The sequence below is a fragment of the Hoplias malabaricus genome, chromosome 17 (assembly GCF_029633855.1).
Source record: "Hoplias malabaricus isolate fHopMal1 chromosome 17, fHopMal1.hap1, whole genome shotgun sequence".
NCBI lineage: Eukaryota > Metazoa > Chordata > Actinopteri > Characiformes > Erythrinidae > Hoplias > Hoplias malabaricus.
In genome coordinates, this window is record NC_089816.1 from 5,334,648 (window position 1) to 5,351,601 (window position 16,954).

General features: G+C 43.9%; 1 protein-coding gene across 1 annotated transcript; it reads right to left on the minus strand.

The window, feature by feature from the left end:
* Nucleotides 1-11,499: 11,499 nt before the first annotated feature.
* zic6 (zic family member 6) lies at nt 11,500-16,359 on the minus strand. Its single transcript, XM_066649864.1, has 2 exons — nt 15,234-16,359; nt 11,500-13,082 (listed from the first exon to the last, which is right to left on the minus strand). Exons 1-2 carry the CDS (start codon nt 16,180-16,182, stop codon nt 12,502-12,504), a joined length of 1,530 nt encoding a protein of 509 aa, XP_066505961.1. The 5' UTR covers nt 16,183-16,359; the 3' UTR covers nt 11,500-12,501.
* Nucleotides 16,360-16,954: the final 595 nt, after the last annotated feature.

A 16,954-nucleotide genomic window follows, 5' to 3' on the forward strand; every position in this document is an offset into this window, starting at 1 on the left:
CTACAGAGATCCAATATATAGGTCAATGGGAATGCTAAAAAAAGTGTGTGAGAGAGAGAGAGACAGAGAGAGAGAGAGAGAACAAAACCAGAATAAAAAAAGAAAACAAAGTAAAATATGCAGTGCTGACTAAAGATCTAAGGAATCCAGTTGCTATTAAGGAAATTATTTGGGGAGAATAGCGGCACAGAAGATTAATTAACATAGTTGGTTTTAACTGATTGAAGGGAAATATGTCCGTGCTGGAGCAGGCCTAATTATATCCAACCCTTACTTGTCTTATTAGGCTTCGTAAACAAAAGTGCCAGTGACTTGAAATATGTTCAAAGGCAATGTGAAAAGCAGCAATTCATTTATCACAAAAGTTGATCAAAAAATCTTTGTACCCAAAATGACTGGCTATTTAATGTGGAGAGACCACCCAGACGCACCGGTTTAAATGTAATGTGAGTTATAACTCAAAACACATTCACAATGCACTGGTGCCACACGAATATAACTGCTTTTGACCTCAACTCACCACAACCCAGTAAACAAGGAACGTCCCTGGACGTTCAAAATAGGTCTAAAAGTAGTCTGTCCGTCAAGGACATATTTCAAACGTCAATGTACGTCCAAAATCCATCTTAATTAGTTAGTTAAGTGGTGACCAATCGATAACGTCAGTGGACGTCCAAAACGCGTTTTATACAAGTAATTCATTTCGGGACCAATTAATAACGTCAATGGACGTCCAAAATCCATCTTAATAAGTTAGTTAAGTGGTGACCAATCGATAACGTCAGTGGACGTCCAAAACGCGTTTTACACAAGTAATTCATTTCGGGACCAATTAATAACGTCAATGGACGTCCAAAATACGTCTAATAGTCGTCTTTTCAATCTCTGTGTTTGGACGTCTTTTCAACTTTCATTTTCATCCTTAAGAGAACATTGATTAGACAGCAGTCATTATGTTATTTCAACGTTGAATCAACGGCTAATTGTTTACTGGGAATATTCAAATGTTGCCACAGAGGTCTAATCACAATGAGAAAAATCACAAGACAATAACCACAGCCAAACTGTTGATTAGAATATGCACAGGAAAAAAATGGTTCCCCATGCTCCAGTGCACTGACAAGCTTACAAGAACGCAGTTCACCTAAGCCCTAAGCCCTCCTTCATTCCATCTGGGCTCCTCCCTCGAGAAGGAGCCTCCACCAATCTCCACGAGAGACTGCGGTGACCTGATATCTGTCAAGCCAAAGGGGATTTCAGCAGCACCACTTCACGGCATAAATTTTCATGAGACATGACTTTCTCTTTCTTTCTTTCTTTCCTTTGGCAGATTGAAAAATTTGAGCCTCTTGCCGTTATACGGCGCAATTGCATAACTCTGTCACTTACGTAATGGCAAAAAAATATCGTGTCACATTCTCAGCGGCGGTAATGCAGGTTTATGGTAATGCGGGAGATAGATGGGCTGAGCCAGGGATGGAGGCACTAATTACTCCAGCTCTATTCCCCTCTAATAATGGGCTAAAGGAATTTCCAGGAAATACATTCTGTTCCTTCATGTGCATGGATTTTTTCCCCACCACTTAATCAATACATCTAAAACAGGGATTTCTTTCCACAGGGCTGAATGATTATGACTCTGTGTCTTTCTCAACCCGTTTCAAAGTTGCTGGCTCTGACTGTAATGACCTCTATATATGCAGAGATGTCACCGCGGTGTTATCTAAGTCTGGGCACCTGGTGTGCACTAAATAGAAGCTGTAAAAGTCATGGGAAAAGTCGTTTGGACAAAGCCGCCATGTGACAAAAGTCAGCGTTTGACGACGAATTATGACATACACTGCAGATATTTAGGGAAAGGGTAGGGACTTAACTTCAAATACGGTCCCTTTCCATGGGGATATTTATCTTATTGATTGCTGGAGGGATGAAGGTAACAGCTATTGATTTATCTTTTCGTCCTAGAGTTGGCTACCTTTGCTCTTCTGTGTTTGAAAACACTACCCAGTAAACAAGGAACGTCCCTGGACGTTCAGAATAGGTCTAAGAGTAGTCTGTCCGTCAAGGACATATTTTAAACGTCAATGGACGTCCAAATTCCATCTTAATAAGTTAGTTAAGTGGTGACCAATCGATAACGTCAGTGGATGTCCAAAACGGGTTTTATACAAGTAATTTATTTCGGGACCGATTAATAACGTCAATGGACGTCCAAAATACGTCTAATAGTCGTCTTTTCAATGTCTGTGTTTGGACGTCTTTTCAACTTTCATTTTCAACCTTAAGAGAACGTTGATTAGACGGCAGTCATTACGTTATTTCAACGTTAAATCAACGTTAAATCAACGGCTAATTGTTTACTGGGTAATATGCTACCACACTGGATAGCGTGTGTGTATCATTATTAGACATTTCCTTATGAGTTCCTCGGTAACGCATTGCTGTGGGGCAATATTAATAAGGCCACATTACACTTACGTAAAACTTTTGTGAATGCTGAATTTGTCGTATTCACATAAGAACTATGACCAGGGGCTACACTAGACCCAATTTACTGGGGCACATCTGTAAAATGTCCACTTTATTCAGGATTGCTGAGCAGAACTACAAGACATGCTGGGAAAATTCACCACATGAACTACATTTCCCATAATGCTCCAGCATCTTTCCCTGCACAGTAAATGTAAGAGCAGGTAACAACACCCAACATAAACTTCCATTGAACATGTTCTTTTTAAAGACTGCCGTTTACAAACCCCTCCAAATTTTAGACAACGTCATATTAAATTAGGATCTGCCGTAGGTTAATAACTAACTATTCCCTCATATTTTCAGTGAACCCCATGTGTATGTCAGAGGAATGTTGGCAAATGTGTTTTTAATTTGTTTAAGTAAATGCACATAACTAGAATTAATGCAATTAATAAAAACTTCTTTATTCCTCATCCGTGACTGACTAATGCCCACTTTAGTGTTAAACCATCTAAACCTTTTAGTGTTTAACACGCCTATTACTAGAGGCTCATCTGTGTTCCTATGACTGATTGGCAAGCAGAGGGGCGCAGCAGTACCCCTCTAAATACTGTGTGCGCCCCAGTACAATGAGGAGTCTAGAAATGCCCCAGGGCATGACACAGTTCTCGGGTGAATTGACATCCCAACCACAACTCACTAGTTTTCTGTAGGTCGCCATGCATTCTTAAATATAAAGGTGCTACAAAGGGTCCTCTCAGTGATGTCATAGAAGAGCCACTTTTTAATCCTTTAGAAGTGTCTTCACACTCATTTAAAAAATATGGTTCTTTATGGAATCAAAAGTGGTTCTTCTATGACATCACTCCCAGGACCCTTTGTAGCACCTTTATTTTTTAAAGAGTGTAACATAACTCTGACGATTTGTGTCATAGCTCGAGTCTTGAAAAGCTAACAGCCACAGAAACGCTCAGTGTGAGTAACTGAGACACCCCCAGTGTGTACAACCTCTATGACCTTTCATGGCACAACCTGACAACGTCACCTGGGATAGACGCTTATGGCAATATGTCATCGAAGCTGAAGAAGGGAGCCGATTGGAAATAAAGATATTTATGTACGTGTATGTTTATGTCAGTTGTCATGACAAGCGTACGGAGGTGTCTAAGAAACACTGCCCTATACGTGTTAGAGATATTTTTATGTATGTGTTTAACCATGGAACTGCACTTGAAAGCAGCAGCAGCAGGAGGAAGAGAAGACACAGTCCTAACCCCACTGCTTTGGTCTCAATCTAGCTGTGTTCCTCAGAGTGGATGGTCAGCACCAAACCAAATCCGATTTGTCCCTACCATTAATGTCATGGCCTTTAAGCTACATATCATCACAGAGAGTGAGCTTGCCCAGACTGTAATTGAAAGAGCCTGGGGAGAAATCCTCAGGTCACACTTTCTACCCTCAGCCACCTATATCCACACTACCATCCATCACGCTGCAGTTCGGCCTCGAGGTGCTAGCGTAACGCTGAGAGGTTAACAGGGAGATCACTACAGCAATGCTCACTTACTGTCTCCACCACCGCTGGCCTGCAGGCGCACACACACACACACACACACACACACACAAACACAAAATCCCAAACAGAGCGAGAGGCTGTGTCAAGTATACATTAATTCAGCCAGTGTGTGTTGGAGAGTTAGCGTGAGCATGTTGACGTGGCTCACAGGATGGATGGACTTCAATAGGGGAAGTGATCAGAAACGCCATCCTTGCTTTAGATGTGGAGTTCACAAGCTTGATTACACAGCCCCCTTGCGACACATCCTGCTACAGATAAAATTAAACACCCCCGATTACACACCACTTTGAAACACCCTGGATCGTGATCAATGTGGTCCCTGATTTAAAGCGCAATCTGAGGAGGCAGGGTATTTCATAAAAAATTCAAATGTGATATCTCGCGACAGCCCCACATTGTTGCTAATGAAAAGTGATGGTGTTGAGGGAGGAAAAGACAATAGACACTTGAGGCTTCTTGCTAGCCTGTTTGTCAAACGGAAAGGATGTTGCTCTTCGGGCGCCTTGATCAAAGGCACTTTAACATTTTTCTGCACGTATTCAAGATTCATTGCGTACCACGTAAATCATTGACAAGAGGCATTAAATAATGACATGCGATTTAGATAAAGAACCATCTCGAGGAGTCGCTTTGCTGAGGCTGTGACACTCTAAGAGCAGATCGTTTGGTTCCAATGCAACCCTCTCCTTCCTCTGCTGTCTTTTTTTTTTTTTTTTAGCATGTTCAGCTGGCCTTTAACATACATGAGATCTGCCAGCATGTCCTTGCCAAGACATGGAGGACACAGCGCTGATCTCTAATGAAAAGGATCTGGAGGGAAGATCAGAGGAAAGGACTGATGGCAGTGGTCACCCTTCTGAAAGCATGGCACTGCCTCTCTAAGGCCGGGGCATACTCAAAGTTACCCCCCCTCTCGCCTTCAAACAGGGCGCATCTAAGTCTCATGGACTCAACCCATGACGGTCTGACTTTCTTAACTTGGTCGCTGCACAGACGTCCACTCGCAACCTGTTGTTGGACGCCTGCGGAAGACGAACCTGTGTCAACAGTCGATTGAGGAGAGACCTTTAATGTCGTCTTAACTGCCCTGAGACGCCGTCCTCTGTGTCCCAAGTGTCTTATGTAAGGCATGGATAATGAATGAAAAACAGAAGGGGAGTAAAGAAAGATCTTTTTAAGGAATGTCCACGGGGGTGAATAGAAAACCCAAAATGCATCAAACGACAAAAATTCATCAGATACTAAGAGGGGTGGATTCAGCTTCTTTTTAAAATAATAATAATAATAAAAAAAGCTGTGTTGAGTCCAGCTACCCCATACCGAACAAACTGAGGAAAATATGGGGGAAAAAAAAGGAACCTCACACTGGAAGGAGCTTAGGGTTTGACAGCAGAGCTGAATGTCCAGTGAATGAATAGGCTACTATTTAATAATCTGGTACCAGCTGAGCTACACAGGGGACTGGCACCACCACTGACACAAGAAAACTGCTCTGTGGACAAAGATGAGAGAGAAATCCAAAGGATCAGCCGAGTCGGTCGCCAGCTCTGGGCTACGGGGCACTAAACAGCTCTCATTTGCCATTTTGCCAGAAAAGAGGCACCAGATAATATACAGACATTACTGATTCAGTATGAAAATTCACAGTGACTTGTGTATGAATCCTAACGCAGCTGGTGCATTTTTCAAAACTGTGTTAATTGTCAGGCTGATGTATGGTCCCTTTTCCTTTTTTTGTGTGTGTGTGTGTGTGTGTGTTTTTCTCCCTGATGAAACCGGAGGCACATATGAGACAAATTAGCTCACTGAGATTTGCAGGAAACATGACATCCAATGAGACAACACTTTCGTCGAGCCGCTTTTCTCACCGCTCTCCCACGACTCATCTCTTTGATAGGCTCATTACAGTCTCACCTCTAAAATCAATTTGCCTGCATCGCTAGCATCACTCATTACACACGGTTAGCATCAGGAGCGTGCGAGTGCCAAAGCTCCACAACTAGCAGCTCGTTTGGAAACAGATAAATGAAAACTACGCCGAGGAGAGAGGGCTGAGTCGCAGCAGCACAAAAGGGAGGCAGAGGTCTAGAGTCTGGACTCTGTGTGTGTGTGTTTGCCTGCACGCACATGTGAGTGCCCACGTGTTTGCGTGTGTGTGTACACAAGAAAAGCGCGGCTGCAAATGATCCAGAGGGAAAAAAGAAGAGGGATCCAAGGAGGTGAGCTTTTTGGGGAGTTGAGCTTCAGAAAAGCTCAGAACTCCCACCTGCCACAAGACCACACTGAAGAGGCACGCAGATTAAGGGGCCAACATGGAGGGAGGGATGGGAGAAGAGGGTGGCCAGGAGCACCGAACAGGAGCAACATGAGAGAGAGGAATGGTGGGCTCTGCTAGAAAAGGAGGGGGTGGTGGGCGGCCATGGATGAAAAGGAGCTCCAACCAGGGAGCACTAGCACCACTGGCCTGACCTGGGGAAGCTGGAAAGAGGCAGGAATCCAATTAAAATCGCACCCCATCGGCCTCCACGGCCACCGCCCCCTCACCAGGCTGACGCAACCTCGAACGCTTCTGCGGGACGCGAGATTTGGGAGCGGTGCAAGAGCGGAGGATGTGGAGATCTCGCGGAGTCGCTTACACACAAGTCCTATGCGGCAGGGAGGACGGAACCTGGCCGAAACGGCCGTGACACAGAACCTGTGCCGATAACAATGGCCTGTCCGAGATTCTGAAAGGCAGCATAGAGGGAACGAATGAGTTTGGATGTAGGTTGAGTCACAGGAGGCTGCGTATGATGCTCTCCGAAAAACCTGCACCAAACCTACGGCATCGCCTGGTGTTGCTAGGCAGAAAGCGTTGTTCGTGTAAATGTAGAGCAGTGTGCTGGGTGGAGAGAGGTCCCGCCATCCTATGTTCATCAGCAATGACATTACGAAGAAATGGGCCAAGGGTGTGGTTAGCCAGCTATTTATGGAACGACCACTACTGCTTTGCCAATTGGAAGATTCAAAGCAGATGCTTTCAGAATAGATAAACTGTGGGTATTACAGGGTATCAGTGTGAGGCGGGGGACGGGGGGCAAATCGCGTTTAGGGGTGTGTGTGCATTCAATGTATACATCAGCCCTCCGCCTGCATAACAAATCTAATGGAGACTAGATTAGTCCCCTCAAGTAAAGACATTTATCCAGGGCAATTATGTATGCAGCAGAATCAATGTCCTCCAAAGACTTCCCGGAGTGGATGAACCATGTTTGAGGACAAAAACAAACAGTAACTGGGAATAAAATCTATGTTAAAGAGCCAGCGTAGCCTTACAAATGGAGCAGGTTTTCAGGCCTAAGCAAAAAGGGTCACTCTACTGGAGAAGTCTATGAAACCTTTTTAATTACTGCACAAAAGTTTCCAGTGCTAAATATATCTCATTCATTCATTCGTCCAGTCTTTCCTTTTAAGAATGTTGTTGTTTAAACCCCATCATTCCCGTTGAAATATACACTGTTCCAAATCACTTTTGACATTTTTCCCCTTCAAAGGAGGAGCATAAACATTCACCACCAGCTACAACCTAAACCCACCTCAGATGCCTTGCATATATTTCTCCTGTGAGTCTAAAATGGCTGAAGGATATATTTTGGAGAAGATTAGATACAGAATAATCCATTTGCATAAGGAATGGGAAACTAGGTAAAGAAGAAGAAAAAAAAGTTTAGGGGAAAGAAATTTTAAGAAAAGCTACAACGATACGGTGCTTAACAACGGTACCGGACTTGGTACACCACCAAAACTGCACAGCAGATGCTCAACGGTGCTCAAAACATTCATCGCAGAGATACAAGAGATAATCAAGTACTAATCTCACTTCAGATCTGAAAATTCCACAGGTGTTTGTGTCCAACACAATGCTGTGGGTCTGAAAGCATCTAGAGATCCTGGGAATATGCTACAGGGAAAAGGAAATAGACACAAAAGAACACACGTCAGAGTAATACAACAGAAACTGGACATCAGGAATGTGGACAAAGGTTTTAAGGACTGAAACAGTCTGAAACAATGAACTATGCTTATCCACAAAATATTATTAATAATAGTATTTTGATTTTTTTGTTTTGTTTTGTTATTATCCCCAACTGATTAAAATGTTATAACTGGCATTACTTGGACTGCATCGAGCAGAAATTGCACCAAATTTCTTTGAAAAACTAAAAAAACATCTCATGATAAGAATGGAAACTGGAACAGGGGCAAAGGGCAAAGGTAGTGCGCATGTTGTTTTGATGTCATTTTCTATTAAATATGGAATTAACATTGGGAAATTAATGTGTTGCATTTAAACATATACAACACAAAACAATCAATATTTGTGTGCTCTATTAAACATGTAGCGTATAGCGAATAAACAGATACAAGGTTCTTCTATGGTTTTACTGCAGCTGTGATGCTAACCTAAACATTTTTAAAGTAAATTTCATTTTCCCGTCTTTATCCAGTGTTCAGGGCACACAGTATTGGACTTTAGTGAGGTGAATTGTGGCTGGCTAAGGGTCCTTCTGAGCAGCAGGGAGTCAGATCATGTCAGTGTTGTCTAAGGTCATTTAATATCAGCCGTGATGCTAACAGGAGCCGCTAATTATTGTGATGAGAGAAGCTACGAGAATATAAAGCCTGCAGTGTGTAATGTGCTCGGTGTCCTCTAACAGCTCTCCTGGACTCCAGGCAAAGTAACTAACTGCTGAACAGGGGAGGTGCCACCATGTTTGACTGACGGACAAAACCTAAAACAGCTGGTTGAGACTTTTAATGCCCCCCCCCCCACACACTCACACACATATTTGATGCTTTGAGTAAAAGCCTCAGTGTAACTGAGAAGGTTTGGCAAAAGTCAACCAGCAATTATTGTAAAATGAACCTTCAGGAATTTCAGAGTTGGTCACATTCTGTATGGTGCTATGAGATGAGGACTTGCTTAATGCAGTTTGCAGTAAACGTCTGATCAGTTCCTTAACTGACATGATAAACAAAAAATGACAATATGGAGGCATTGAGACAATGCGTACACCGTCTTACAACATTAAAGTAGCTTTTAAAATAATATATGACCAGTTACACAATCAATGCAGTTATATACTCAGTGTTCAGCGTCCTCCTCAACTGAGGATTCGCCCATTTCTATCATTCACAAAACTGACATCCATTCCCACAGGTAGCTTCATGCAACATGAAGATGTCCTTAAAGTCCTGTCATTTCAGCACAAGCCTAGTTCTGAAGTTTTGCTACATCTAAAGCCCAAATTTCAACTTGAATATAGTTTAATTACACGAAAAGCTGTCCTAATTTTGAAAGGCCTCATGTTTGTTGTTAGATAAGGTTAATATTCACAAAAGAGGCACTTATGAATCTATCAAATCTAGGCCTCGTGGCATAAATAAATGCATGAATAAATTCAAAATCGGGTCAGTATATATTTTGATCCCCCCCCCCCCCCCCATTTATTTATTTATTTATTTATTTACATTTTTGAAGGAAGCCCCATGTGGCCAAAAGGCCTCAATAACCTTTATTTCTCTTCAGAACAGTTAGCATAGATACAAAAATCTGCGGCCTAGTTAGCGAGCTAACGGTCAGTGATTTTTCAGCAGTTTCTCTTTTTAAAGCACAGTGTAATGATCAGGCGCCTGAGGCACGGTACTCGGCAGTGGAACTGTGCTCGTAAACTATGAATGAGAAGCATTATTGTAATAACCATCCCAGGCAGGAATTAGCATTTGTAATGTTAAAGGCCTGTGCTGAATATTAGCCGAGCAGCGTTTGCTAATCTCTCAGAGAAACACCAAACGAACTGCGGCAGAACGACACGCACTAAAAAACACCACCTTCACAAACAGTGAGGCATTTACTCCAAACACGACGTCAACTAAGAAGTCAAAAGCAGAAAAAACAAGCTTCCAGCGACTCGCCTCCCACAGTGTTCTCACACTGGGCCACTTCCACAACAAATGCATCCGTCAACAAGACAGATGTCAGAAGTTTCCAGACTCATTCTTTATCCCCGCGCGAAACTTGACGAGCGCTGTTCTTCCCAAACTCTTCAACGAATCAGAGACACGTGACTTCCACTTCATGAGAGGATTTATTGGGGGAAAAAACGAAAGCGGCGAAAATGTAACTTAATTTAATTAGTTAATGATTTAATGGATTCTATTAAAAGCTCGTACCCAGTTTGGAGCAAAAACACAGTCCTAATCAAGCCAAAAACCTTTGGTCAAGGCCTAGCAGGTCGTTTTTTTGTTGTTGTTGTTATTATTATTATTATTAGTTATTTACATGAAACCTCGTTCAAGTGCAGACAATGTTTCCTTGTAAACGGGACCCAGTAAACAAGAAACGTCCCTGGACGTTCAAAATAGGTCTAAAAGTAGTCTGTCCGTTAAGGACATATTTTAAACGTCAATGGACGTCCAAATTCTATCTTAATAAGTTAGTTAAGTGGTGACCAATCGATAACCAGTCCTAAATGCCTTTTATACAAGTAATTTATTTTTGAAACCAATTCATAACGTCAATGGACGTCCAAAATACGTCTAATATTCGTCTTTTCAATGTCTGTGTTTGGACGTCTATTCAACTTTCATTTTCAACCTTAAAAGAACGTTGATTAGACGGCAGTCATTACGTTATTTCAACGTTGAATCAACGGCTAAATGTTTACTGGGGAACGTTTGCAGAACGTTGTGGTGTGACATTAAGCTCCAGGTGGACTAAACATATTCTGATACACTGATGTATTCCAACTGAGCACTTCAAACCAGTAAAATGTGTGGGTCATGTGTAAAAAAAATATTTACCTCATTTTCCCGCTTCTTTCTAAAAATACAGCAAATGCTTAAGACGCGTCTGTAAATCTGGGCGGAACTCTCTGTGGGCGATTAGTTCAGACTTGTCCATGTTTCGTTTAGGCAATAACACGTTTGGAACGGATTCAACATCTCGACAATATTGAACAGAAGGGTGCATAATCCAGCCTTCTGCTCAGATACAGCCACGGGGTGTTGACCGACCACCGCTGACCATTAGCGTACCTGGAGCCCATGTAACTCTAATTGAATTCCAAGAAACACATCTTGTACGAAATAAACACATGAACTGAGTTAAGTCGTAAGACATGACTTCGACACTAAGCACGTATTTCTTTAAGAATGCTTTGAGCTTGATCAAAGAGAATGGAAACACTTTAATGAAATCTTGAATGCATAATTAATATTACAGTATATATACAGTGCAATTTTAATTAAACATTTTAATTCTGATGAGAGACTAGGAGTGGGATTGTAAATGGTATCCAACTATATGTGTGTGTGTGGTTTTCAGTTTTTTTGTTTTGTTTTTGTCCCCTCACAGAACTGGGGAATAGTGTCAACATAAGGAGGGCGAGTGGTCTCTAAGAGCATGGCCTAAAATTATAGTTCTCCAATGGAGAATGCCTCCTGTCATGCACTGGGGGTTAATGACAAAAAAAACTTAAAATATTTAGGTTTTATGTATTTATTTTTAAAATGTTGGACCCATGAATGACATGAAATAACATCAATTTTTTCTGTCAGATAAATAAACACTGAAAGTGGTGTCACAACAAAAGTTTTCTTGTCTTGGGGGAAGGAAATGGAGACCTCAGTAGGCCCGAGGCCTTCTCTTCTCGCTGCACCAGAAAAGATATTGCAACAACAACAAAAAATAGCTTTAAAAATCGTTGACCTCCAAACAAAGGGGTTACAATCCTCTTAGACAGTCGTATGTCGTATGCAAAAGTTTGGGCACCCCTAGTCAGAAGACGTATTATGTTGATTTTCTGAGTGGAGAGATGTCAGACGCTAAATATGATTTTTTATTTATTTTTAAAAATATTTTTCCTTTTCATTTGCTGAGCTTTACATAATGAAAATAAAATATCAACTATAGAATGTGCCAGAACTTTTGCACAGAACACTTTATTAAAATACGATGAATAATAATAGTGCGCTATATGTAAGGATGTGTGTAGTTATTTTGACTTGAAAATGAACACAACACGTCATTTGACCGGGAGCGCGCAAACCTGGGGAAACGTACCAGCATTATCATATATCATTCATCTCTTAAAAATCTTTAGACTGTGTATAACGATCAGGAAGAGTCCGAGCGCGTGTAGACCGCTTTTCTAAGAAGGGTAAAGGGTGAAGTAGGTCCGGGTTAAAGAACATCACCAACACAAGTTAAGCTCACCATAACATACCAATAACGACCATGTGTTTACGACGGATAAAGCTCACAGCGAACAGATTGCACTACAGCTATTTAGCCAGGGACATGGGACTGGACAGTAAAGGCCCAAAGGCCACGTCTCTCGAGCTCAGTGTCATGTACAGCTTGAACGCTTGAATGCGCGTCTAAGGGACATGGCTCCCCCACCTGCACATCATACGTCACCATTACACTGCTTGGACGAGAAAGTGTCCACGCCGCCGTGGCAAGTGTACCAACCGTTCACGAGGCTCTTTTGGAAAGGAGGGTGCGGAGAGAAGGTCCTGTGGCTGGACGCGAGTGTGGGGCTCGCTTGACTGCACGGGTACTGAGCAGTCTCGGTCCGGTAGCCGCTGCCCCGGTGAAGGAGCACCGGCTCGAGCAGGGTCTGAGGCCTGTGCGCCGTGTAGTCCAGGCTGCTGTCGAACGTGTGGGGGAAGCGCGAGCTGAGGGTGGGCTCCCTGAGAGGCTCAGGGGAAGGGGGTTCTTGGGAGTGGACGGTCGGCTGCTCCGTGACCTCGGGAGAGGCGACGGGCATGTGCTCCGCATCCTCACCCGCTTTGCCCGCGTAGGCCTTGCAGTGGAGCTTCATGTGTTTGCGCAGGGAACTCGGGTGGGTGTAACATTTCTCGCAGCCCCTGACCTTGCACGTGTAGGGCTTATCGCTGGAGTGCACGTGCGAGTGCTTCTTCCGGTCACTGCTGTTCGCGAACCTCCGCGTGCAGCCCTCAAACTCGCATTTGAACGGTTTCTCACCTAAACAGAGAGGGAGGGGGCAGAGGAGGGAGAGAAAAATAATAAAAAATGACCTCGGGTTCTAGCCCTCAACCCATCCTCTCATACGCCTTCAGTCCACTCTGCTCTGGACCGGACAGACCTGCTGCTTGTTTGTGTGATTAAAAAGGAAACTGGGAGCGAGGCCCAACTTTCAGCATTCAACAAGTCACGAGCGTTTACGCGCCTCTTTTCTCCCAAACTCTAGGAGAGGACGGCTGGAGAAACACGTCATTCGGGCCCGGACTGCTCTGAAGGCTTCTGCTGTGTTCACAGCTTCCCGGCTATTTTCAAGAGAAACTGAAATTACGATTTTTCACTGGCTTTTTATCCCGACTTTAGGACCCCAGCTGGGTGTATCTGTGCAGACCAAAATAGGCAAAACAGGTCCTCGGTCAAAATTAGAAACAACCAGAGAGCGCCAAATGCAGCATAACATGACCGTTTTATATGAACTGAGAACTGTTTTTAGAGCAAATACTCCACTGGCAAAAAGTTAGTAACATCGAATTACAACGAAGGAACCGAATAATCTGTTCAAAACAATAACCCAAATAAACGAATCAGGTTCACTCTTAGACACACTGTACGGATTCACTGCAACTCTGTGGGCCCACGTTTTATTTCCACTCAGGGTACATAGGAACTAGATAGACATGAATGATATTTTGGGCAAAAACCAAACACCAAATTAATATTCTGTTTAATACCAAATTATTTTTGATTCAACTGTGAACTGTGAGATTTGTTTTTTCACTCCTGTAAAATCTGTCACATTGGCCCCTCGGGTTCCAGGCCTAGTACTAAACAAGGAATAAAACAGTTCAAGAAAGGGTTAACTACATCCTAAAATCAGACTGAATTCACTTCCTTACCCTGGACATTTCCATTCAAATTGTACTGGGTGCTAAAAAGCGGGCTTTTTTTCGGAAGAGTGGTTTAAAAAAAGTAGTCCAGGCTCATTGTGACGTAATCACACGTCATAAAGCACTTTAAAGGAAGGAAGAAAAATCACTACACATTTGATTTAAGAATACAAAGACATAAGCTTTCTTTTGATTATTTTTAAATGACATGGCACAATGAATCCTACGTAATAAGAAATAGATCAAGAAGAAAAAAAGTTCTATTTTGATTTCACTTAAACTTTAAGAATTCTTTTTTTTTTTTTTTAAATTTGAAGCATTTCCTTTCTTTCATTTGAAAGTTTGCTTAAGGGGCTCTGCAGGGAATGTGATCGCTCAGAGAGAGAATGAGGCTGAATGGCACTCTCCCAATCCGACAGAGGGGTGGTGTGCTCTGTTTAAATCGTGCCAACGAATTTTCGTTGTATTTCTACAGGCTTTAAATCATTTATAACATTAGGATAAAAAGACACCGTAGATTCCTCCGTTATTCAGCAGAGACTAGTATTTTTAGGAAGGGTATGACGTCAGTTCTACCCGAGGATGGTGTGCTCGCTGAGTCGGGAGCGAGCACCTCGCGGGAGCGCGCAGCCGTTCCTACTGCAGCGTCAGTGCTACGTCACAGCTCTCCGGTGTCCCGCGATTTATTTATTTATTTCGCTGCATGAATGAGAGCCACCCAAACACATCTGGCCCTGAGAAGTGCCTTCTGAACTGCTGCAGTGCAGCCATCAAACCCAGCAGAACACACACCCGCGCCCGTTACACACCACTAACTTACTACTGACCGTTAATCACTAAAGCCCTTCTGATATAAGAGTGGGGCTCGTTTGCGCTGAAAGAGGACACAGCGCCTCGGAAAGTGCTGAGTGCTTGTTTTATTATTAAACGCCAGGCTAAAGCAGTCACGGAGCGAATGGAACGTTCAAAAGATAAGCTTCTGTAAGTTGAAATAAATATTTCAGCATCGGTTTCTCCACCTAAAGTTCTAATACATCTTAATTTTACTGAACGTGTAAAAGCCAGTGATTTTCAACTCAAAGAAAAGTAAGAGCGAGAGTTAAAAAAAAAAGGAAAAAATAATTTTATTTACAAAAAACAAACAAAAAAAACGGTATTTTCTAAAAAAATTCTGAAAATTTTAAAAATGTGCAATAGTTTTTGATGGACATTTATTATTATTATTATTATTATTATTATTATTATTATTATTTATGACTGGACTAACCTGTGTGCGTTCTCTTGTGAATCTTGAGGTTCTCAGAGCGGGCGAACACTTTTTCACAGCCGTGGAAGGGACAGGGGAAGGGCTTCTCGCCCGTGTGCACTCTGACGTGGTTGACCAGCTTGTATTTGGCTTTGAAGGGCTTCCTGTCTCTGGGGCAGTTCTCCCAGTGGCACACGTACTCGGGGACGTGCTCGGGTCCGCCGACGTGCTCGATGGTCACGTGCGTGACGAGTTCGTACATGGTGCCGAAGGTCCTGGCGCAGGGAGGCTTGCCCTCGCGGCCGTCCCGCCACTTGCACACGAGCTCGTGGGCGAGGCTCTGCCGGGAGCACCTGAGGAACGCGTCGCTGGCCCCGCCTGCCCGCGGGACCGCCATGTTCAGCGGCTTGTAGAGCCCCAGGAACTGTGTGACCAGCTGCTGGCCGCTGGCCCGAGGGTGAGCTTGGCCGTAGGGGTGCGTCCGCGAGAGAATCTCGCCCGGGAGACCCAGCATGACTTGGCCGCTGAGGTCTGCGGAGCCGTGGGCCTGCTCTTGGTATGTGGCGAAGAACGCGTGGCTTCTGCCATCCCTATAGCCGCCCAGGTCACGGTACCTTCCAATTGAGGCGTGTTGATTGGCTCTCGGCGCCAGTTGATCGGCTACGGGTGGCATGGCCGCTCCTGACACATTTGTCCCAATGATAATGCCCCTAGGACTGCTTTCTAAGCGGTTGCCGGTGTAGCCCGTGTCTGCAAAGTGGGGCACGGAGTGGTCAACATATGCGGCTGCCCTCGTCTCGGGGAAATCTCGCAGATTGTGCGAGGGGCAGAGTTTTAAGGATGCGCCAGTGGGGTGCCCCATGTGCTCCCCTGCCAAAGGTGGCGGCAGCACCACACTGGCTTCACTATTGCTCTCCCCGGGGTTGACGCAGGAAAGAGGGCAGCCGCTAAACCTCGACAGGCTCGTCATTGTTGTTATTTGGTGCTCAGTTACTGGTGGCTGTGGGTCTGCGAAAAAGAAGCCAACCGAACCTCGAGGTTTTTCACCTACAAAACAGCGTGGCCCATTTGGCCCCCCCTGCCCGCGTGTATCATCTGCACGTGCGGCTCTCGGCCGTGAACGTCGCGAGCGCACGAATCGGAGCCGAGTTCGTTAAAGCCGCTGCGAGTCCCATTCCCATTTCACTTTGCCCTCTTGATTTGTGGCAATAACCGTGGTAGTAAGTAAAAAAAATGCTCCGAACCAAGGCCGGGCTGCAATATAAAAGCACAGCAGGCAAACCTGGGTTTAAAAAAAAGGGCGCTTGGGGATTGGTTGGAATGCCCGGTGATTGACAGCGACTGGGTTTGTTTTAAAAAGGGACACGCAGGCGTTCACCACACGACTCCGTTTTTCAAATCTCGCAGTGAAAACGCTTTGATATGTGCCGCTTATACGCCGCCGAATATCGCCGCCTCTTTGACTTCAAGGCGTCAGATTACAACTTGCAAAATATCTCATGGTTGAACATCTTAGACGTCGCCGTCCTACTACAAGAATAATGCGGGAAGATTTGGAGCTGGGCTCTGAAAAGAAATGGGGGAAATCTCGCCAAAAATCGAGGGGGGAAAACGAGAATAGCAAGTGGTTACAGACGCGCTGCTCCCGTACGCTCTCAAAAGTTTTTGGGGCGAGAAATAAATATATAACATTCTACTAGGAATAATACAAATGGAATCAACTTTCATTTATGATATTTGGC

What these genes read in the sequence shown, in the direction of transcription:
- zic6 (XM_066649864.1), bottom strand. Translation starts at nt 16,182, where the DNA reads ATGACGAGCCTGTCGAGGTTTAGCGGCTGCCCTCTTTCCTGCGTCAAC. An exon ending in TCACAAGAGAACGCACACAG is followed by an intron (nt 13,083 to 15,233) that starts GTTAGTCCAGTC and finishes CTCTCTGTTTAG; the next exon opens with GTGAGAAACCGTTCAAATGC.